Source organism: Lathamus discolor, unplaced genomic scaffold, assembly GCF_037157495.1.
Source record: "Lathamus discolor isolate bLatDis1 unplaced genomic scaffold, bLatDis1.hap1 Scaffold_89, whole genome shotgun sequence".
Lineage (NCBI taxonomy): Eukaryota > Metazoa > Chordata > Aves > Psittaciformes > Psittacidae > Lathamus > Lathamus discolor.
In genome coordinates this window covers 84506-105302 of record NW_027069398.1, presented here as the reverse complement: position 1 = coordinate 105302, position 20797 = coordinate 84506, and the positions used below count along the sequence as shown (strand labels likewise).

The 20797-nt window shown below is 60.2% G+C and overlaps 3 protein-coding genes across 8 annotated transcripts; 1 reads left to right on the top strand and 2 right to left on the bottom strand.

Annotated features, from left to right (window-relative positions):
* Positions 1–1751: 1751 nt before the first annotated feature.
* On the bottom strand, positions 1752–4625 carry LOC136007050 (HLA class II histocompatibility antigen, DR alpha chain-like). The gene is made up of 4 exons (XM_065664995.1): positions 4505–4625; positions 3319–3576; positions 2925–3206; positions 1752–2093 (listed from the first exon to the last, which is right to left on the bottom strand). The coding sequence occupies exons 1-4, from the start codon at positions 4575–4577 to the stop codon at positions 1939–1941; spliced, it is 768 nt and encodes a 255-aa protein (XP_065521067.1). The 5' UTR covers positions 4578–4625; the 3' UTR covers positions 1752–1938.
* A 383-nt stretch (positions 4626–5008) lies between these two features.
* Positions 5009–7884, top strand: LOC136007049 (class II histocompatibility antigen, B-L beta chain-like). 2 transcript variants are annotated; one of them, XM_065664993.1, is made up of 6 exons: positions 5010–5154; positions 5729–5998; positions 7031–7312; positions 7404–7507; positions 7597–7620; positions 7701–7884. In XM_065664993.1, the coding sequence occupies exons 1-6, from the start codon at positions 5061–5063 to the stop codon at positions 7710–7712; spliced, it is 786 nt and encodes a 261-aa protein (XP_065521065.1). In that variant the 5' UTR covers positions 5010–5060; the 3' UTR covers positions 7713–7884. The 2 variants fall into 2 exon arrangements, with proteins under 2 accessions (XP_065521066.1, XP_065521065.1); XM_065664994.1 differs by lacking the exon at positions 7597–7620 and having other exon boundaries at positions 5009–5154.
* A 552-nt stretch (positions 7885–8436) lies between these two features.
* LOC136007048 (bromodomain-containing protein 2-like) lies at positions 8437–19157 on the bottom strand. 5 transcript variants are annotated; one of them, XM_065664992.1, is made up of 13 exons: positions 16859–17279; positions 16675–16775; positions 16480–16533; positions 16178–16315; positions 15965–16106; positions 15670–15878; positions 14485–14865; positions 14268–14396; positions 13277–13531; positions 13004–13185; positions 11702–12015; positions 10523–10645; positions 8437–9491 (listed from the first exon to the last, which is right to left on the bottom strand). In XM_065664992.1, the coding sequence occupies exons 4-13, from the start codon at positions 16286–16288 to the stop codon at positions 9361–9363; spliced, it is 1977 nt and encodes a 658-aa protein (XP_065521064.1). In that variant the 5' UTR covers positions 16289–16315; positions 16480–16533; positions 16675–16775; positions 16859–17279; the 3' UTR covers positions 8437–9360. The 5 variants fall into 5 exon arrangements, with proteins under 5 accessions (XP_065521064.1, XP_065521062.1, XP_065521060.1 ...); XM_065664990.1 differs by lacking the exons at positions 16480–16533; positions 16675–16775; positions 16859–17279 and adding exons at positions 17319–17619; positions 18280–19157 and having other exon boundaries at positions 13004–13146; XM_065664988.1 differs by lacking the exons at positions 16480–16533; positions 16675–16775; positions 16859–17279 and adding exons at positions 17319–17619; positions 18280–19157 and having other exon boundaries at positions 14485–14862.
* Positions 19158–20797: the final 1640 nt, after the last annotated feature.

Genomic DNA, 20797 nt, shown 5'->3' with positions numbered 1-20797 from the left:
AGAAAAAAATGAATGCTTTCTGGGATGAAAAGCAGGAATTTCTGGCCGATTCGAGGGAAAAGGATCTATTCCCGGACATATTCACAAGGGCAGAAGGATCCTAATGATTACAACGGCTTCACTACAGGGGGCAGAGCTACCTGCCACTTACATCCACCACCAACCACGCCCCCACCAACACCACCGCTATTAACGCCGCTGCAGCCGCCGCCCGCCTTATATAGGGAGGGACCGGACGCGATCGAATCAACCAGGGGGTCTCAATCAGGTCCGACCCTCCCGGAACGCACCAGCCTCGGGTGGCCCCGCGGGCTTCAATCAGGTCCGACCCCGCCTCGCTTCGCCTTCCCCCAGCAGCGCTGGGTCCTAAAGCCCGACCGCAGGGCGTCGAACCCCGCAATGGGCTGGGCTGAAGGGGCCTTAAAGCTCCTCCAGCTCCAGCCCCTGCCCCGGGCAGGGACCCCTTCCACTGGAGCAGCTTGCTCCAAGCCCCTGTGTCCAACCTGGCCTTGAGCACTGCCAGGGATGGGGCAGCCACAGCTTCTCTGGGCACCCTGTGCCAGCGCCTCAGCACCCTCACAGGGAAGAGCTTCTGCCTAAGAGCTCAGCTCAGTCTCCCCTCGGGCAGGTTCAAGCCATTCCCCTTGGCCTGTCCCTACAGGCCCTTGTGCCAAGCCCCTCTCCAGGTTTCCTGCAGCCTCTTTAGGCACTGGAGCCTCCTCTGGGCTGGCTCCAGCAGCTCCACATCCTTCCTGTGCTCTTGCCCCGGAGCTGGATGCGGGATGCAGCCTGGAAACCCCCGGAGCTGCTGCTCACGCTCTTGGGATGCAGCCCAGGACACGGGTGCTTCCCGGGCTCCATCACATTGAGCTTCTCCTCAGCCGACACCAAGTCCTTCTCCCCAGGTCTCATCATCGCTTTCCGCCCGGTACCCAGTGACACGGCCTCAGTGGGGCAGGGAGGCACCATTCACACCCATTTCCCCTCTTAATGACACCCAGGGGTATCAAAGAAAGCAAAGAGCGGCTTCCCAGTGATGCTCCCATTGGGATGGCTGGAGTCGAAACCGGTCCCAGAGGGGGTTGACCCATAGGTGCACACGAAGTAACCCCTACCTGTCTGCAGGCATTTTGGATTGGAGAAAGAAGGAACGGGTGTTTTTTGGGGTGGAAAGCAGAGTTTTGTGGTGGGTTTGTGGGATAAAGGGTTACTTCCAAATGCATTTAATAGGACGGGGGGGCATTAATAATTATACAGGGTTGATTAGAGTTGCTAATGACTGGGACCACAGCCACCAGCCACACACACCAACACCAACAGCACCATTCCCTCCCCCGTAGCGGCGGCCACCGCCTCCCACCTTATATAGGGAGGGACCGGACGCAATCGAATCAACCAGGGGGTCTCAATCAGGTCCGACCCTCTCTGCATGCGCCAGCCTCGGGTGGCCCCGCGGGCTCCAATCAGGTCCGACCCCGCCTCGCTTCGCCTTCGCCCAGCGCCGCTGGGTCCTAAAGCCCGACCGCAGGGCGTCGAACCCCGCAATGGGCTGGGCTGAAGGGGCCTTAAAGCTCCTCCAGCTCCAACCCCTGCCACTGGACCGGGTTTCTCCAACCTGGCCTTGAGGGGATGGAGCATCCGTCCCGTCATGGGGCTCCTTAGAGACGACGAAGCTGCTGGAGAGCCCAGGACCCCCGAGCTTCACCCAAGAGCTGGGGGTCGGTCCCTGCCCCATTGATCAACCCCGAGCGTGGCCTCGTGGTGGGATCAACCCCAACCCACTTTATTGCAGTTACCAGGCAGCGCAGGACAGGGGTAAAGAGGAGGGTGAAGGGCAGCGGGTGTCATGGGGAGCTGTGGGGCACGCACCTCTCGCCTCCACTTGGGGGTCTGCAAGGGGAAAAGGGTGTGGAGGGCCAGGTTTGGGGTGCCGGGGGTTCACAAGACCCCCCTGTGGTTGTGGGCGCTGTTCATCTTCATGGCCTTGATGATGAGGATGGTGCCCACCACGATGCCCACGATGCCCACGGCCAAGCCCAGGGCGCACACCAGGGTCTGGGTGGCCTCAGAGGCAGCGGGGGGCACTTTGGGTTCTGCAAAGGGGGGGGGGGGGAGAGAAAAGAGGTGAGGACCCCCCCCATTCAACCGCTCTCTTCTTCATCCTCATCCCACTTCCTCTTCCTCACCCTCCTCTTCCTCATCTTCCGCTTCCTTACCCCCCATCACAGCCTCCTCTTCCTCACCCCGCATCCCGCCTTCCTCTTCTTCATCCCTATCTCACCTTCCCCTTCCTCACCCCCTCATCCAACTTCCCTCTTCCTCATCCCAATCCCACCTTCCTCTTCCTCACCTTCCTCTTCCTCACTCCCATCCCACCCTCATCTTCTTCACCTTCCTCTTCCTCACCTCCCTATCCCACCTTCCTCTTCCTCATCCCTATACCCTCTTCCTCCTCTTCCCCTTCCTCTTCCTCATCCCTATACCACCCTTCCTCCTCTTCCCCTTCCTCTTCCTCATCCCTATACCCCCTTCCTCCTCTTCACCTTCCTCTTCCTCACCCCCATCCCACCTTCCTCCTCTTCCTTCCCTTTCTCTTCCTCATCCCTATACCACCCTTCCTCCTCTTCTCCTTCCTCTTCCTCATCCCTATACCACCCTTCCTCCTCTTCCCCTTCCTCTTCCTCATCCCTATACCCCCTTCCTCCTCTTCCCCTTCCTCTTCCTCACCCCCATCCCACCTTCCTCCTTTTCCTTCCCTTCCTCTTCCTCATCCCTATACCCCCTTCCTCCTCTTCCCCTTCCTCTTCCTCATCCCTATACCACCCTTCCTCTTCCTCATCCCTATACCCCCTTCCTCCTCTTCCCCTTCCTCTTCCTCACCCCCATCCCACCTTCCTCCCCTTCCTCCCCTTCCTCTTCCTCACCCCACTCCTTCTGGAGCTCGTCGGGGATCTCCTGGTGCCGCACGCGGCACACGTAGAGGTCCCCGCGCTGGGGCACGAAGGTCAGGTAGGAGAAGAGCCTGTAGGTGTTGTCCTCCCGCGGGTAGAACACGCTCTGCTCGACGCCTTTGCTCACGACCTTCCCGTTCCGCTCCCACGTCACCGTCAGCACCGGCGGCCACAGCCTGTCCACGACGCACAGCAGCACGTTGGGCTCCTCCAGCTCCACGGCGTGCTTGGGGAACACCGACACCTCCGGCGGCGCTGGGGGCAAGGCGAGGCGGTTGGAGCCCTCGTCCCATAGCTCCAGGACGGAGGGTGGCAACGACGGAGGTCTCCCATTGCGGTGCCCGAAGGGGAAGGGGATGGCTCTTACCGATGGCCGCCCGGGACTTGTTGGTGTTGGTGATGGTGATCTCCAGGTTCTGCTTGCCGATGGCCATGTTCTGCAGGGCTCCCTGGGCCTTGAAGCTGGCGAACTTCCCGAACTCCTCCAGGCGCCACACGGTCTCCTTGCGGTCGTGATCCACGTGGAAGATCTCATCGCCGTCGAAGTCGAACATGAACTCGCTGTCCTCCTGCTCCTTGCTCTCGTCCCGCTGGTAGAACTCCGACTGCGTGATCGTGTTCCCCACTGCGAATAGGAAGGGGCCACGGAGCATCCTCAAGGGGCATCCTCAAGGGGCATCCTCAAGGAGCATCCTCAAGGGGCATCCTCAAGGAGCATCCTCAGGGAGCATCCTCAAGGAGCATCCTCAAGGAGCATCCTCAGGGAGCATCCTCAAGGAGCATCCTCAAGGAGCATCCTCAAGGGGCATCCTCAGGGAGCATCCTCAAGGAGCATCCTCAAGGAGCATCCTCAAGGAGCATCCTCAAGGGGAATCCTCAAGGAGCATCCTCAAGGAGCATCCTCAAGGGACATCCTCAGGGAGCATCCTCAAGGGGCATCCTCAGGGAGCATCCTCAAGGAGCATCCTCAAGGAGCATCCTCAGGGAGCATCCTCAGGGAGCATCCTCAAGGAGCATCCTCAAGGAGCATCCTCAGGGAGCATCCTCAAGGAGCATCCTCAAGGGGCATCCTCAGGGAGCATCCTCAAGGGGCATCCTCAGGGAGCATCCTCAAGGAGCATCCTCAAGGAGCATCCTCAGGGAGCATCCTCAAGGAGCATCCTCAAGGGGCATCCTCAGGGAGCATCCTCAAGGGGAATCCTCAAGGAGCATCCTCAAGGAGCATCCTCAAGGGGAATCCTCAAGGAGCACCCTCCAGGAGCACCCTCAAGGAGCATCCCCAGGGAGCATCCTCAAGGGGCATCCTCAAGGAGCATCCTCAAGGGGAATCCTCAAGGAGCATCCTCAAGGAGCATCCTCAAGGAGCACCCTCCAGGAGCACCCTCAAGGAGCATCCCCAGGGAGCATCCCCAAGCCACCCCCTTCCTCTTCCTCCTCCCCTAAGCCCGAATGACGTTCGCCAGGACCCCACACACACTATGGGGCAGCGTGGCCCTCCCAGACCCACACAATTGGGCTCAGCCCCGCCCCATATCCCACCACCCTTCACCCACCTTTCACAGCCGCCGTGCCCCATAGAGCCAACGGCAGCAGGAGCAGGGCCGCGATTCCCAACCCTCCGGCCATGGCTCCCGTCTCCTGCTGCTCGAAGGGGCGATGCGGGGATGCCAGAGCACCCCTTAAAGCCCCTCGACCAATCAGAAGCCTCCCCGCTGATGACTCAGCTGTCTCCAGGCAGAGCAGCTCAGCGGGGTACCCTATGGAGCAGACAGCCCGACGGGCACGGCAATGGGGCTAAACCTCGACCGGACCCCCCCCAGCACCCCACGGAGTGGGGGGGATTGGGGTCGGTGATAGCGCTGGGGGGGGGCACCGGGAGGGGGGAGCCCCATTGGTGGCCGTGGGGGTGATGGTGGCAGCTGGGGGGTGACGGCTTCGACGGGGACCAAGTGTGGACGGGAGCCCCGTCCGCCCCTGTTCTACCCAGCAACGGGTGATGCTGCCCCAGCCTCGCTGCTCATTGGTTGTTCCTGGGGCTCCCAGTCCCGGCACTGGGACCCCAGTGCGTGCGATTGCGTTTACTGGGAGAGGGAGTCCGCTGTGTGCGCCATGGGCACTGGGGGTGCGCTGGGAGCGGCTGGGGCCGTGCTGGTGGCACTGGTGGCACTGGGAGCCCCCTCGGCTCATAGCGAGGAGCTGTCGGGTGAGCACGGAGCCACGGAGCTGGGCGGGGGGGTCGGGGTCTTTGGGGTGTCCTTGGGGTTGGGGGTGTTTGGGGGGGGGGGTTTGTTGGGGGTTGGGGGGTATTTGGGGTCTGGGGAGGTTTTTGTTGGCATTTTGTTGGGTTTTGGGGCTCTTTGTTGGGTCTCTTGGGTCTTTGGAGTTTGGGGTGGTCTGTGTTGGGTTTTGGGGGTGTTTGGGGGGAGGTCTTTGGGGTTGGGGGGGTTCTTCATTGGGTTTTTGCTGGGCTTTGGGTGTCTTTGTTGGGTCTTGGGGTGTTTGTTGGAGCTTGGGGGGTCCTTGCTGGGCTTTGGGGGTCTTTGGGGTTCGGGGGGGGTCTTTGTTGGGTCTTTGTTGGTGGTTGGGGGGGGTCTTTGTTGGTTCTTTGTGGTTTGGTGGGGTCTTCGTTGGGTCTTTGCTGGGCTTTAGGGGCCTTTGTTGGGTCTTTGGGGGCTCTGTCCCTGCCTTCCCCCCTTCTCCTGGCCCCTCCTGTGGCCCCCCCAGGACGTGGCGAGGGGGGGAACTCCTCCCCCTGAGCCACCATCCGGCACCAACAGGGATCTTCCAGGAGGCATATAAGTTCGAGTGTCACTTCCTCAACGGCACCGAGCGCGTCCAGTTTATGGAGAGGCTGATCTACAACCGGGAGCAGTACGCGCACTTCGACAGCGATGTGGGGCACTATGTGGGCGATACCCCCATGGGCGAGTTCCAAGCCAAGTACTTCAACAGCAGGGTGGAAATACTGGAGGAAAGAAGGGCTGTGGTGGACACGTACTGCCGGCACAACTATGGGGTGTTGAGCCTTTTCATTGTAGATCGGAGAGGTGAGTCCATGGCAGAACGTTTCCCCGAGGAACAGGCCCAAACCAACCCCTTGCACCCCTGGCGCTGGGGTGTGACCGTGGCTGTGACCATAGCGGTCATCGGTTGCTTTGCCACCTTTGTACAACATCGGGTTGCGCAGTGTTGGGTTGGTCAACACTTTGGGTTGCCCATTGCTGGGTTGATCACCATTGGGTTGGCCAATTCACTGGCTTGCCCATTGTTGGGTTGCCCAGCGTTGGGTTGATGAACGCATTGAGTTGTACAACGTTGGGTTGCCCACCATTGGGTTGGCCAACACATTGCGTTGCTCAATGTTGGGTTGCCCAGTGTTCGACTGATGAGCGCATTGGGTTGTACAGCATTGGGTTGCCCAGCGTTGGATTGGCCAACACGTTGGGTTGCCCATTATTTGGTTGCCCAATCTTGAGCTGGTGAACGCATTGAGTTGTACAACATTGGGTTGACCACCATTGGGTTGGCCAACACGTTGGGTTGCCCAGTGTTGGGTGGATGAAAGCATTGGATTGCACAACATTGGGTTGCCCAGTGTTAGGTTGGTCAACACTTTAGGTTGACCATTGTTGGGTTGACCACCATTGGGTTGGCCAATGCATTGGGTTGCCCATTGTTGGGTTGATGAATGCATTGGACTGTACAAGATTGGGTTGACCACCATTGCGTTGGCCAATGCATTGGGTTGCCCAATGTTGGGCTGATGAACACATTGGGTTGACCACCATTGGGTTGGCCAATGCATTGGGTTGCCCAGCGTTGGGTGGATGAAAGCATTGGGTTGCACAACATTGGGTTGCCCAGTGTTAGGTTGGTCAACACTTTGGGTTGCCCATTGTTGGGTTGGCCAATGCATTGGGTTGCCCAATGTTGGGCTGATGAACACATTGGGTTGTACAACATTGGGTTGACCACCATTGGGTTGCCCATTGTTGGGTCGATGAACCCATTGGGTCACCCACCGTTGGGTCGCCCCCACATCCGATGCCAGCGGCGCTCTCTGCCCCCTACCCTGGCAGAGCCTCCGAAGGTCGAGATCTTCCCGGTGCAGTCGAGCTCGGCGCCGCAGACCAACCGCTTGGCGTGCGTCGTGAGCGACTTCTACCCCGCGCCCATCGAGGTGCGGTGGTTCAAGAACGGGCACGAGGAGCTGGAGCGCGTGGTGTCCACCGACGTCATCCAGAACGGCGACTGGACCTACCAGGTGCTGGTGATGCTGGAAACCACGCCGCAGCGCGGTGAAGCCTACGCCTGCCAGGTGGAACACGTCAGCCTCCAGCAGCCCAGCATCGTCCATTGGGGTACGGACACCCCAAACCCAGCCGGTACCCCCCAAAATGAGGTGGGGGTCCCCAAATTTACACACACACACCCCCAATTTTGGCTCTCCAGAGGCGACGGATGGCAGCAATAGCAAGATGGTGACGGGGATCGGAGGCTTCGTGTTGGGGCTCATCTTCATCGTGGTGGGGCTCATCTTCTACATGCGCAAGAAGGTGAATGGGGGGTCCTTATGTGGGTCCTCAGGGTTTGGGGGTGCTTTGGGGTGCCCTTGTGTGACACTGACCCCATCTCTGTGTTGCAGGGCACTTACTTCCCCCCACTGCAGGTAATGTCTATGTCTCCCCTGCCCCCCAACATTGGGGTCACCCCCACCCCACCCTCACCCCCCCTTTTCTCTCCCCACAGGCCACTTCCTGAGCAAGCTCCTGCCCCACTGCACATGGCCCCAAGCAAGCTCTGCCCCCCAAGTGTTACCCCACAGCGACCCCTGGTGTCTCCAACATCCTCCTCCCCTTCCACGCCCCCCCCCAGCCCCACAACTGTGACCCACGGCAGCTCCAGCTCGAATAAAACGGCCCACGCCGCTCCAGCCCCGGTTGTTGGGGGGGGAGCTGTGGGGAAGGGGAGGGGAATGACACAGTGTGGGGCAGAGGCATCGCCACAGGGATGGAGCATGGGTGGTGCTCTATAGGGCAGGAAGACCCCTCTACGGGGCAGGAAGACCCCTCTACGGGGCAGGAAGACCCCTCTATGGGGAGCAAGACCCCTCTATGGGACAGGAAGACTCCTCTATGGGACAGGAAGACCCCTCTATGAGGCAGGAAGATCCCTCTACGGGGAGCACGACCCCTCTATGGGGCAGAAGACCCCTCTATGGGACAGGAAGACCCCTCTATGGGGCAGAATCCTTCCCCTCCCAACCCCATCTAATCAGCCCCAGCCCCACCCCCACCCCACTTTGGGGGCCCCCAAAAGGGGGAGGAGGCTCTATGGGGGGGGGGCAGGGGTGTGGAATCCCATGGGGAGGGGGAGGGAATGTGGGTCCCATGGTGGGGGGAAGGGGGGGAACAAACTGAGGGGGGGGAAGGGGCATGGGGGTCCCATGGGGGGAGGGGGAAGTTGCCACGGGTGGGGGAGGGGCTCCAATAATATTTTCTTTATTTACACGTGAAAGAATCCAAAGGTTCCAAACAGGCGTGGGGGGGGGGGGGGAGGTGAGGGGGTTGTTGGGGGAGGGGCGAGAGAAAGAAGGGGGGGGGAAGGGTCACAGGAAAAAAAAAAAAAACCTCAAAAGCAAACAAATTCCCCCCCTCCCCCCCCCCCAAAAATATACACAATGTTTAAAAAAAAAAAAAAAAAAAAAAAAAAGCAGCACCCACCCCTCCCCCACCCGGGTCATGGGGGAAGGGGGGGGAGGGGCAAATAAGTTAACATTCCCCCCCCCCCCCAAAAAACCCCTATAAAACCCCAACACCCCAAAAATCCAGCCCCGGGGGGAGGGGCGGGGAGGATTTTGTTTTTTTCCTTCCCGTTTTTAAAAAGATTTTTGAATTTTTTTTTTAATTTTACGGATTTTTTTTTTTCTTCTTAAAAACGCCCCCAAATTTCCTCCTCCCCCCCCACCCCCCACCCGCCCCCCCACAAAATACCCCGGAAGTCATGAAAAAAATTAAAATCAAAAAAAAAAAAAAAAAAAAAACAAACACCAAAAAAAACCCCAACAAACACCAAACGATAAAACCTGTGGGGAGTGGGGTGGGGGAGGGGCCACCCCGTCATGCCCCTCCCCCCCTCAAACGCCACCTCCCCCCTCTTGGAAGTCCATGTGTGGGGGGGGGAGGGGCTCCCCCTTAACCCCGCCCCCTTTTGGGAGGGGGAGGGGCTGTGTGGGGGGAGGGGCTCAGTCCGGTCCCACAGATCCGTTTCTGTCCAATCCCATCGCTGAGGGGGTGGGAAGAGGGGGGGGGGGGGGGGGGGGGAGGGGGAAGGGAGGAGGAGAAAAGGAAGGGAATGGGAAGGGAAGGGTTGTATCCCGCTGACGTCATCGATGGCGTCATCATCCCCGTCACCCCGAGTCGGAGTCGCTGGTGTCGGAGGAGGAAGAGGAGGAGGAGGAGCTGCTCGAGTCCGAGCTGGAGCTGGAGGCGCTCAGGCGGGACACGGCCACGTGCTGGGCGGACTCGGCCTTGTCGCTGGCTATGGGGGGGGAGAAACCGAGGGGTGAGGGCTCTGTCGCGACAGGGTACGACAGACGTCGAGAAACGCTTCAAAAACCGCGGTAAACGGACATAGACTGTCACGACAGTCCCAAATCGTGCTGAACTGTCACGATAGTCCCCAATAATCTACAATAAATAAATAATAAACTCCCGTGACAGTCCCCAATCATGATAAACTGACAAGCTGTCATGATAGTCCCCAATATGATATTGTGACAGACCCCAATCGCGATAAACTGTGATAAACTGTCGCAATAGTCCCCAATAAGCCCCAATAAACTCTTGTGATAGTCCCCAATCGCAATAAACTGTGATGAACTGTCGCGATAGTCCCCAATAAACCCCAATAAACTCTTGCGATAGTCCCTGATCGCAATAAACTGTGATGAACTGTCACGATAGTCCCTAATAAGCCCCAATAAACTCTTGTGATAGTCCCCAATTGCAATAAACTATCACGATAGTCCTCAACAAACTCCAATAAACTCTTGCAATATTCCCCTCTGAGGAGTGACATTGCAATACTCCCCAACAAGCAGCAATTAACCCCAATAAAACCACTGTGACAGTCTCCAATCACCTGTCGTGATAAACTGTCACGACAGTCCTCGATAAGCTGCAATAAACCCCAATGCCATTTTTATAGTCTCCTATCAACTATCATGATAAACTGTCACGACAACCCTCGATAAGCTGTCACAAGCCCCAGTAAACTGTCGCGATAGTCCACAATGAGCTATGATAAGCCCCAATAAACGGTTACGATAGTCCCTGATCAACTGTCATGACAGCTCCCACTGAACAGCAATAAACTGTCACAAGAGTCCCATATAAACACCCATAAACTATCGTGGCCATTCCCGATCGCCTGTCGCGACAAACTGTCACGATAACCCCACTAAACTCGCAACGGTCCCCCATAAACCCCCACAGTGGGCAATACCCTGCCCTGTGCTATCACAACAGGCTGTGATAACCCGCCCGCGACCTATCGCGACAGGCGCTCACCCTTCTTGGGGGGTTTCTTGGCCGAGTTGAGCTGCCCACTGACGTCCTGCAGCCGCTTCTCCAGCTCCCGCTTCTTCTCCAGCGCCAGCTCCTCTTTCGTCTTCCCCACCGGCTTCTTCAAGGCTGGGGAGAGGACATGGGGGGGGGGGGTCAAAAGGGACCCCAAAATAGCCCAAAACCACCCCAAAACCCAGCACAGCCCCGAAACCTGAACACCCAATGGTCAACCAACACCCTACCTGCCACCCCGAAACACCCAACCCAACCGCTCAACCGATGGCCGAGCAACCAATCCAACCCTCAACCACCCCATGGGGACCCCGCTGACCCAACCAGCCCCCCCCCAAAACACCCAATGGCCCAATGGCCTACACCCAACCAACCCAACACCCAACCCCTCAACTCAATGGCCCAATGGCCTACTCCCAACCACTCAACACCTCAACGGTCTACACCCAACCAACCCAACACCCAATCACTCAACCACCAACACCCAACCAACCCAACACCCAACCCCTCAACCACCTACACCCAACCAACCCGACATCCAGCTCCTCAACCCAACAGCCCAATGGCCAACACCCAACCACTCCAACACCCAACCACTCAACACCTCAAGGGTCTACACCCAACCAACCCAACACCCAACCCCTCAACCCAAAAGCCCAATGGCCAACACCCAACCACTCCAACACCCAACCACTCAACCCAATAGCCTGCACCCAACAAACCCAACACCCAGCCCCTCAATGGCCTACACCCAACCCCTTCAACCCAATGGCCTATGCCCAACCAACCCAACACCCAACCCCTTCAACCCAATGGCCTACACCCAACCAACCCAACACTCAACCCCTCAACCCAACACCCAACCAACCCAACACCCAGCTCCTCAACCCAACAGCCCAATGGCCAACACCCAACCACTCAACCCAATGGCCTGCACCCAACAAACCCAACACCCAGCCCCCTCAATGGCCTACACCCAACCACCCAACCCCTCAACCCAATGGCCCAATGGCCTACGCCCAACCAACCCAACACCCAACCCCTTCAACCCAATGGCCTACACCCAACCAACCCAACACCCAACCCCTTCAACCCAACGGCCTACACCCAACCAACCCAACCCTCTCAACCCAAAGTCAACCAAAGGCCGCCGTGGGGCCATTGTCTCACTCTCGCTGTAGGGCTTGCGCGGTTTCTTCCGCAGGCAGGACAGGACGTAGCGCTCCAGCTCCCGCAGCGTCGAGGGCTTGAGGGTCTCAAAGTCTATCTCGATCTCCTCCGGGTTGGAATCCCTCAGCGAGGGCTCCCGGGACTGGATGATGTGCACCACGCGGCCCAGCTTCTCCCCGGGCAGCTTGTTGATGTCCAGGCTGAGCTGGCGCTTCTCGTCGTACGTCATGGGTTTGCTCTCCTCCTCCTCCTCCGAGTCGTAGAGCGCCGACGGCGGCGGTGGCAGCGCCGCTTTCGCCGCCTTCTTCGAGTTCCTGATGGGCGAAATCGCTGCTTGAAACCCGCTTTTCCTCACCAAAACCGAGGGGTTTCCCCACCAGAACCACCCCCATTTCAACAACGCCCGGCTGGTTGCACATAAACCATGAATTCACCCCAAATCCACCCGATTTTCATGCCCGAAACCCCTTCAATTTCACACAAAACCTCAAATTTGCCCTAAAATCACCACTTTTCCTGCCCCAAACACACGTCCTCCCTCCAAAACACTTCCATTTTCACCAGAACTATTCAGAAAAATCCAGATTTTTCAAAACACACCCCAAGAAGTTTCAAAATAAGCACCCAAAATATTTTTTCCTACCTCAACCCCCCCAATTTCCCCCCGCCATCGCGATAAACTGCGATAAACTATCACGATAGTCCCCAAACTCTTGTGATAGTCCCCAATTGCAGTAAACTGTGACAAGCTATCGCAACAGTCCCCAGTAAACCCCAATAAACTCTTGCGACAGTCCCCAGTCACGATAAACTATGACAAGCTGCCACGATAGTCTCCAATAAACACCTGTGATAGTCCTCAATCACAACCGTGACAAGCTCTCACGACAGCCCCCAGTCACGATAAACTATGATCAAGTCATGATAGTCCCCAATAAACTCTTGCTACAGTCCCCAGTCGCGATCAACTGTGATCCACTGTCACGACAGTCCCCAATAAACTCTTGCAATAGTCCCCAATCACGACAAACTGTGACAAGCCGGCGCGATAGTCCCCACTAAACCCCAACAAACTCTCGGGGTAGAACCCAATCACGATAAACTATGACAAGCTGTCACGACAGTCCCCAGTAAACACTTGCGACAGTCTCCAGTTGCGATAAACCGTGATCAACTGTCACAATAGTCCCCAATAAACCCTTGTGACAGTCCCCACTGAGCCAAATTAAGCCCCCAAAATCTCATTTCTCCTACCTCAACCCCCCCAAACCTCCCCCCTGCTTTCCCCCTCCACGCGCTCACCGGGTGCCGCCGGCAGCGGCTCTCCGGGCCCGGCGGAGCTGCGCCTGCCGCAGCCGCGCTTCCTCGTCTCCCCCTTTTTTGTGTTTCTCCGTCTTCTTCTTCTTCTTCTTCTCCCTCTTCCGTTTGGGTTTGGAGACGGGGCCCTGCGAGAGGGCAGCCAACTGCTCGTGGACGGCACGTAACTGCAGGGGGGATGGACACGGGGAGGGGGGGGTGAGGTGGGCACCGGGCAACGGCTCCGGTACGGCTCCGGCACCGGCTCCGGTTCCTCACCTGCTCCTGCAGCTCAGCCAAGCGGTTGGCCCGTTCCTCCTCCGAGTCGGAGCTTTCCTCGCTCTCCGAGGAGCTCTCGCTGCTGCTTTCGTCGTCGTCGTCGTCCTCGTCGTCGTCTTCGTCGTCGTCCTCGTCGCTGGAGGATTCTTCCGAGGTGGATTTGGAAAGGGCGCCGGGAAGCGGTGCCGAGACCGAGGGAGGGCTGGCGGCCTGCGGCTCGTCCGGCATCTTGGCATAGCTGAACTCAAACACGTCCTGGAGGAGGCAGGGAGGGGGGTCAGTGGGGGCCGGGGTGGGCACCGGGACACCAGGACACCAAAGGGCAATGGGGATGCCCCAAGGAACCAAGGGGACACTCAAGGGCACCAAGGTCCTGTCATATCCCTGGAAATGGGACCAAAAAGACACCAGGATCAGACAAGACACCAACATAGGGTCTTATCCGTGGGGAGAGGATACCGGGACACCAGGACCCAAATAACATTGTCTTGTTCTATCCTTAGGGATAAGGCACCAGGACAACAGGGATGGGACTGGATACTGGGACAATGACATCAGGACCAGACACTAGAACAGGAACACCGCACACCAGAAAACTGGGAATGGGACTGGGCACTGGTGTCTTGTCCATGGGGACCAGGACATTGGAGTCTTATCCCTGAAGATGGGACCAGGACACTGGAACCAGACTGGGACAGCATCAGGACATTGGAGTCTTATTCCTGAAGATGGGACCAGGACACTGGGACCAGACTGGGACAATATCAGGACATTGGAGTCTTATCCTTGAAGATGGGACCAGGACACTGGGACCAGACTGGGACAACATCAGGACACTGGAGTCTTATCCCTGAAGATGGGACCAGGACACTGGGACCAGACTGGGACAGCATCAGGACACTGGAGTCTTATCCCTGAAGATGGGACCAGGACACTGGGACCAGACTGGACAATGGCCCCAAGGGCACTCACGCACCCGACCCCAGCTCACCTGCAGCTTCCGTGCCATGGCCACCACGTCGTGGTCGGGGGGGTTGTACTTGTAACAGTTGGAGAACATCAACCGGACGTCGGCAGCGAATTCCTGCGCGTCGTGGTAATCCCTGTTCTCCATTTTCCGCTACGGGAGGAAAACCGGCAGTGAGGAAAACCTCAAACCACCCCAAACCCCTAAATTCCTGCCTCCCCCACCAAACCCAGCCCCACACCTTGATGGTGCTGAGGTCCATGGGGTGCTTGATGATCTCATGGTAGTCATGGAGCCCCAGAGCCGAGGCATCAACGGGCTTGTAGAAGGGCCACGCGTAGGCCGCGTGCTTCTTGGAGAGCAGCTCCTTGAGGATCCCGTTGCAGTATTTGAGCTGCTCCGACAACTTCCCCTTTTTGGAAGTCTGGTGCTGTTGGGAATCCGGCAAATCCTTCCGGGGGGGTTTGATGGGGCGCCCGCTCTCGCGTCGCGCCGGGATTTTGGCCGCTTTGCTTTCCAGCAGCGTGGCCGAAGGCGAGGATTCGCCGCCGCCGCCGCTCGTGGCGATGATGGCGGTGGTGGTGGGGGTGGTGGTGTCCGCTTTCCGCTTCACGCCCTTCTTCTGCCCCCCCACCCCCCCGATAAACACCCCGAAATGAGGCTGGGGAACACTCCCCTCCGCCTTTGCAAGACGCACCGAAATACCCTGAAATACCCCCAAAATTCACTGAAATACCCCAAAATACCCCCAAACCCCACTGAAATACCCCCAAAATCCCACAAAACCCCAAACTCCACTGAAATACCCCCAAAATCCCACAAAACCCCAAACTCCACTGAAATACACCCCCAAAATCCCACAAAACCCCAAACTCCACTGAAATACCCCCAAAATCCCACAAAAACTTAAAATGCCCCCAAAATCCCACAAAGCCCCACAATCCACTGAAATGCCCTCAAACCACCGCCGAAACCCCACAAAACCTCAAAATATCCCCAAAGTCCCAGAAAAGCACAAAACCCACTGAAATACCCCCAAAATGCTGCAAACCCTCAAAATACCCCTAAAATCCCACAAAATCCCCAAATCCACTGAAATACCCCCCAAATCCACTGAAATACCCCCAAAATCCAACAAAATACCCCAAATCAACTAAAATACCCCCCCATCCACCAAAATACCTGCAAAATTCATAGAAATACCTCCAAATTCACTAAAATGCTCCCCAAATCCCACAAAGCCCCAAATACCCCCCAAATCCACCAAAATACCCCAAAATCCACTGAAATAGCCCCCAAACACCCCCAAAATTCACCCAAAATCCACCAAAATACCCAACTCCCCCAAAACCCCAAAATTACCCCCCAAATCCACCAAAACACCCCCCAAATCCACCAAAACACCCCCTGGGGTGCCAGCTCCTACCTTAGCCACGGGCTGGGTGGGTGCCGGCGCAGCCAGGACAGGCGGCGCGGGCGAGTGCAGGGATTTGAGGAGCGGGGCGGTGATGACCGACGGATGGGGAATGTTGACGATGGTGGTCGGGATTTCGGGGCTCGGGGCGTAGACGGTGGCGTGGGACACGGAGGAGACGGCGGGGACTTGCTGAGCGGCGGTGAGGCCGGCCAAGAGGGCTGGATCGGGGTGAGGACCGCTGTTAGGAACGCGCCCCCCCCGCTAAACCAGCCCTTACCGCGACAGCCGTCGCGGCGAGCGGTACCTGCCGCCCGCGACGCTCCTTTCTTATGGCTGTTCCTGGCCACCGGCACCACGATCTCCTGCTCTTCCGGGGGCATCTGAGCCACCTTCTGCAGGAAGATCTTCTCCAAGGTTTGGGCCATCAAGACGATGTCATCCGTGGGCTGGAAGGGCCCAAAAGGACGTTAGGGTTGCGGCGAGTCGGCGATGCCGGTGGCGATGGGGTGGTTCTCACCTTGTTGTAGATGTAGCAGTTGGTGAACATGGTGTTGAAGTCCTGCATGCACTCGGCAGCCCCCCAGTAGTAATTGTTCTCCAAGCGCCGCTTGATCGTCCCCATATCCATGGGTTGCTTGATGATCTTGTGGTAATCCTATGGGATAACGGGATGCGGCAGCGGTGCGTTACGGATGGGCTGGAAGCTCCGGTACCCGGCGCCGAGCTCACACACCAGCTCTCACACAAGCACCCAAACGCAGGCAGGAAGGGGGCTTGGGGCCGGGGTTGGCGGGGGGGCAACAAGGGTTTGCTCCCTACCCTGAGAGTGCCACCGTCCCACTATGTGTCCTCTGGCGGGGTGGAAAACCTACGCTATGGGGAGAGCTGGATGGAGGCCGGTGTCCGGATGGGCTCGATGATCCGGGAAAGGAAAAGGAGGGGAGGGGAGGGGGGGGGGAGGAAAAAAAAAATCTAAGGAAGAGCAAAAAGAAAGAACCTCCATGGAAAAATTACCTCCGGGCTTTAAATCCTCGAGCGCCACAGGTGAGACACGGGGGGGCTGGCGTTTAATTTTGGGGTCACAAGATGTCTTCTACATACTCATGGATGGGCATCTGCAAAACGCATTCAGGGCACAAGAGATTAGGTGGGAATGGGGGGGGGAAAAGGTGTGGGGGGGGCAAACGTCCGGATTTACCTCTAAGAGCGGCTGCGTGGTTGCATCCGTGCTTTTTAGAAGGGATAATGGGAGAAAAGGGGAGAGGTGGCAACTGCTCGGAGGACGGCCCCAGGATGAGCCCCGCCGCCTATGAGGGGCCATGGTGGTGGTGGAGGGGGGGATAGGGAAGGTGTTGGGATGGGATCTGGCGCCCGGAAAACGGCAAAATCTCCTTGGGAAAAGGTTTGGGAACGCCGGCGGTGGCACTCTCAGGGTTGGGGGGACAAAGAGAGAAGAGGGGTGGGGGGAGAACCAAGAGGTGAAAGGAGATGCCCCAAGCGGCATCTCCATGTGCCCGACACCCCCTGCCTGCACGCGTGAGGGGCGATGGGGCCACACGCATCCATCCACACACGGATCCATGTGCCGGGACAACGCTTCCACACGCCAATCCCGACCCGTCCCCCCCCCCCAATTCCCATCCATCCGGCTGCGTTACCGGGAGCCCCAGCTTGACGGCGTCCACCGGTTGCCGAAAAGGCCAAGCAAATTGGTGCTTCCAGAGGGCTTTCATCACCACTTTGTGCAGGTACTGGAGCTGGTTGGTGACCCGGCCGGGCTTCTTGGGGTTGGAAACCTCGGGAGGGGGGGGGTTCACCTGCGGCGACGGCAACGCCGGCACCGAGGCCATGGTGGGGCTCTCGAAGCCCTCGTAGAGGAGGGAGGGTTTGCGGATCCGCTTGCCGGGGGTGGATTCCGTAGCCAGAGCCATGAGCCCGGCGTTGCCCTCCCCTAGGAGCCTGGAAAAGGGGAGCAGAGACAGGGTTAAACCAAACAGCTCCGTTGTGGCTTAGCCAAAAGAGAAGAAACCACCCCAAAAGCATCACCAAGCGGTTGGGTCAGGGGCTTTTCCCAGCGCCAGGATTGGCTCCGGATGCAAATCCGGGTCCCAGGGTGGGATTTTGGGGGGGGGGGGGGGGTCAACTTCCGAAAGAACGGGCAAGCGGATCCAACCTCACCCTCCGAAACAAAGGGCACGGGTGCCATTGACACCCCCTTGTGCCGCTGTCACCGCTTCCATGGGGATTTACCCCTCACGGCAACGCCAAGAAACCGGAATCACGGCACGGGGCTGGTGCGGTTGCGATCACCAAGCCCCCAACCCATCCATGGGGGAAAACAAGAGCACGCAACCTAAGGGATCCGCACCCGTGCCCCGTTCCTGATTGACGGCCGCAACCCCAACGCTTTAAAACGACGGCAACCAGCGGAAAACCGGGATGCGAGGACCACAAAACCCATGGAAAAACCGGCATCCCGAATATCCCCATTCAAACCAACGCCACAGCACCAACACCGCTGCCCACGGGGGCCCGGCCCCGCAAAGCACAGGCACCGGGATGGGCCGACAACGACCCCCCCACCCCCACCCCACAACCCCGTTACAACCCGGTACCTACTTGCTCTGGGGGTTCACGTTCTGCAGCATCCCGGCGGCTGCGTGCGAGCCCCGCGGGCCCGGCCCTTCTTCACCTTCTCCTCCGGCCGCCGCCGTCTCTTCCGACGCCCCCCCCACTTTGCCCGGAGTAACGGGGGTGGGGTGGGGGGGGGGGTTCAACCGGTACCGGCCCGGTGGGGGCCTGCCCCCGTCAGCGCATCCCCGGCCGCCGGGGAGCGAAGGGGAAGAAGGGGGGGACGAGGCGGACGCCCTCTCCCCTCTCCCCCCGGGGCACGACGGGCGTCAAGCGGCGGCTGCTGCGGTCGGGAGCATCCAGCGGCCTTCACATGGAGCGGGCGCGGAGAAAATGGCGGCGGGGACACGGTGAAGGAAGAGCCGGGGAGGCAAAGGACGGAGTGCGGGGGGGGGGGGTGGTGATGGTGGTGATGGAGGGGGGGGGGGGTCCCCTCTTCGGAGCCCCCCGTCGGGCCTCAAATCCGACGCGCTGCGGTCAATCCCGGCGTGGACGCGGAGCTAAGAGCCGGCAGCGCCCGCGGGCAGCGGGGATGAGGACGGCGGCGGCGATGGCGGCGGCGGATGGCGGCGGATGGACACCGGGCCGGTGCTCAGCGGCCGGGCTCCATCTTGGCTCCCGGATGACGGGGAAGGAGGAAGGGAAAGGGAAGGGGAAGCGCCGGGGGTGAAGGGGAGGGCCCCTCACCGCTGGCCGCAGGCAGGGGTCGCTACGGAGGCCCGGGGAGGGTCCGGCGGAGCCGTCCGGGCGCGGCGGAGGCGGGGATGGATCCGGCTTGGGGCCGCCCCGCCCGCCCCCCCCCCACCACCCCGCGCGCGCAACCGGGCCCGCTCCGCTCCCGGCTCCGTCCCCTTCGAAATGGCGCCGCTCGGCCTGCCCCCGGCCGCCCTTATATAGACACGCTGCGGGCCCTCATTGGGCGGCGGCGCCGCTGACGTCACCGCGCCCGCTTTTCCCCGCCCCGCCGCCGCCTCATTGGGCGGACGCGAGCCCCGCGCCTCGCCGCCATTGGAAGAGCCACGCGCCCGTCAAACCCCGACGCGCGACGCCCTTTCCGCCCGGACGCTTCACCCGGCGCAAAGGGGCGGCGGAGAGACGCTCATTGGACAGCGCCCCCGCTCCCCGCGACGTGATTGGCAGAAAGGGTCGCGAAGGGGCGGGACCGGCGGGCGGAAGCGGCCGTTGGCGGCCGTTGTCTGTGTCTGAGGGGAAGCCGCGCCGCCGCCATCTTGAGCGCCCGCGGGCGGCACCGGGCGGACAATGAGCGCCGCGCTCCGGGGCTCCCCCCCGCGCCCCCGGGCCGCCCCCCCCCCCGCCCCCGGCCGCTGTCACCCCCATCGCAGGGGTCCGGGGCAGCCCAGCGCCCTCCTCGCCTTGCCCCGTTCCCCGGCCCCCCCCGGGCGCCCAGCGGGCCCTACGGCCCCGCAGGCAGCACCGAGCCCCCCTCACGCCCCTCAGCAACGGGACAACCCCCGCGGACACGGTCCGGCAGCGCCGGGAAGGGGCCTGATCCGCGGGTGAGGCCCGATCCGACCGCTCCTTCCTCTTAAACCACCCCCCCCGGCCTCCACCGTGAGGGGCCCCACGGCGGCGCCGGGACCCCCCGCAGGCGCTCGGGGGCAGCCCCAAGCCCCTTCGCCCTATGGGGCAGAGCCGCTTTCCCCCCTCCTTGTCTCCCTCCGCGGCCTCGCAGGACGCGGCTGAGTCCCTGTTTCCCCCCCCCCCCACCATGTCCTCCCCCCCCCCCCCCCCCGGCCGTGACACAGCACTTGGGGCCCTGCCCGCCGCCCCCGCGCGAACACCCAAACATGGCGCTTTTCGCCCCAAACACCGCCGCCTCCCGCGTCACCGCCGCTCTCGCCGCCCATTGGCCCGCTGCGATGACGCGAGGGGGCAGGACCACCCCCCCCCTCCCGTACCCCCCAATCCCTAATGAAAAAGGGGGGGGGGGGCCGAGGTCTTTCCACCCCCCCCATCACTCACCTGAGCCGTCCCCCCCCATGGGGCCCCTCTTCATCCCCCCCCCCCCAAAAAAAAACCCCGTTTTGGGGTAAAAAAATCGCCTTTAAAAGCCCCAAAACCCCCCATCCTGGGGCAAGGAAAGGGAGCCGCGCGCGACGTCACCCGCGCCCCGATTGGCTCCCCGCCGTCACGTGGAGCCCCCGCGGCTCCCACGGCCCCATTCATCACCCCCGTTCTCATTCAACCCCCGACGGGGTCTCTCGCCGCGCCGCAGGGTCCTAATGCCGGCCCTGCGGGAGGTGATGGGGGGGGGCACACACACACACAGCGACAGCGCTGGTACCCCGGGGTGGGGGGCACCCATGGGGGTCCCAAGCAGTGGGGGCACCCATGGGGGGGGGGGTTGTATGGAAGGGGGGGGGGTCGGGTATGATGGGAACACCCATAAAAGGGGGGGGAAAAGGGGTTGCAGCAGCGCCCCGCAAGCCACTCGGGGCGTGCGGCTGCCATGCACGCTGCTATGGGGGTGCAGTGAGTGCAGTGC

Excerpts from the sequence above, each read along its gene's own strand:
- LOC136007050 (XM_065664995.1), bottom strand. The coding sequence starts at position 4,577 with ATGGCCGGAGGGTTGGGAATCGCGGCCCTGCTCCTGCTGCCGTTGGCT. Across the intron at positions 3,207-3,318 it reads CAAGTCCCGGGCGGCCATCG|CGCCGCCGGAGGTGTCGGTG; the intron begins GTAAGAGCCATC and ends CCTTGCCCCCAG. Across the intron at positions 2,094-2,924 it reads CGAGCTCCAGAAGGAGTGGG|AACCCAAAGTGCCCCCCGCT; the intron begins GTGAGGAAGAGG and ends CCCCCTTTGCAG.
- LOC136007049 (XM_065664993.1), top strand. The coding sequence starts at position 5,061 with ATGGGCACTGGGGGTGCGCTGGGAGCGGCTGGGGCCGTGCTGGTGGCA. Across the intron at positions 7,313-7,403 it reads GCCCAGCATCGTCCATTGGG|AGGCGACGGATGGCAGCAAT; the intron begins GTACGGACACCC and ends TTGGCTCTCCAG. Across the intron at positions 7,508-7,596 it reads TCTTCTACATGCGCAAGAAG|GGCACTTACTTCCCCCCACT; the intron begins GTGAATGGGGGG and ends TCTGTGTTGCAG.
- LOC136007048 (XM_065664987.1), bottom strand. The coding sequence starts at position 18,308 with ATGCTGCAGAACGTGAACCCCCAGAGCAA. Across the intron at positions 17,620-18,279 it reads AACGTGAACCCCCAGAGCAA|GCTCCTAGGGGAGGGCAACG; the intron begins GTAGGTACCGGG and ends CCCCTTTTCCAG. Across the intron at positions 13,532-14,267 it reads CCATGGCACGGAAGCTGCAG|GACGTGTTTGAGTTCAGCTA; the intron begins GTGAGCTGGGGT and ends TGCCTCCTCCAG.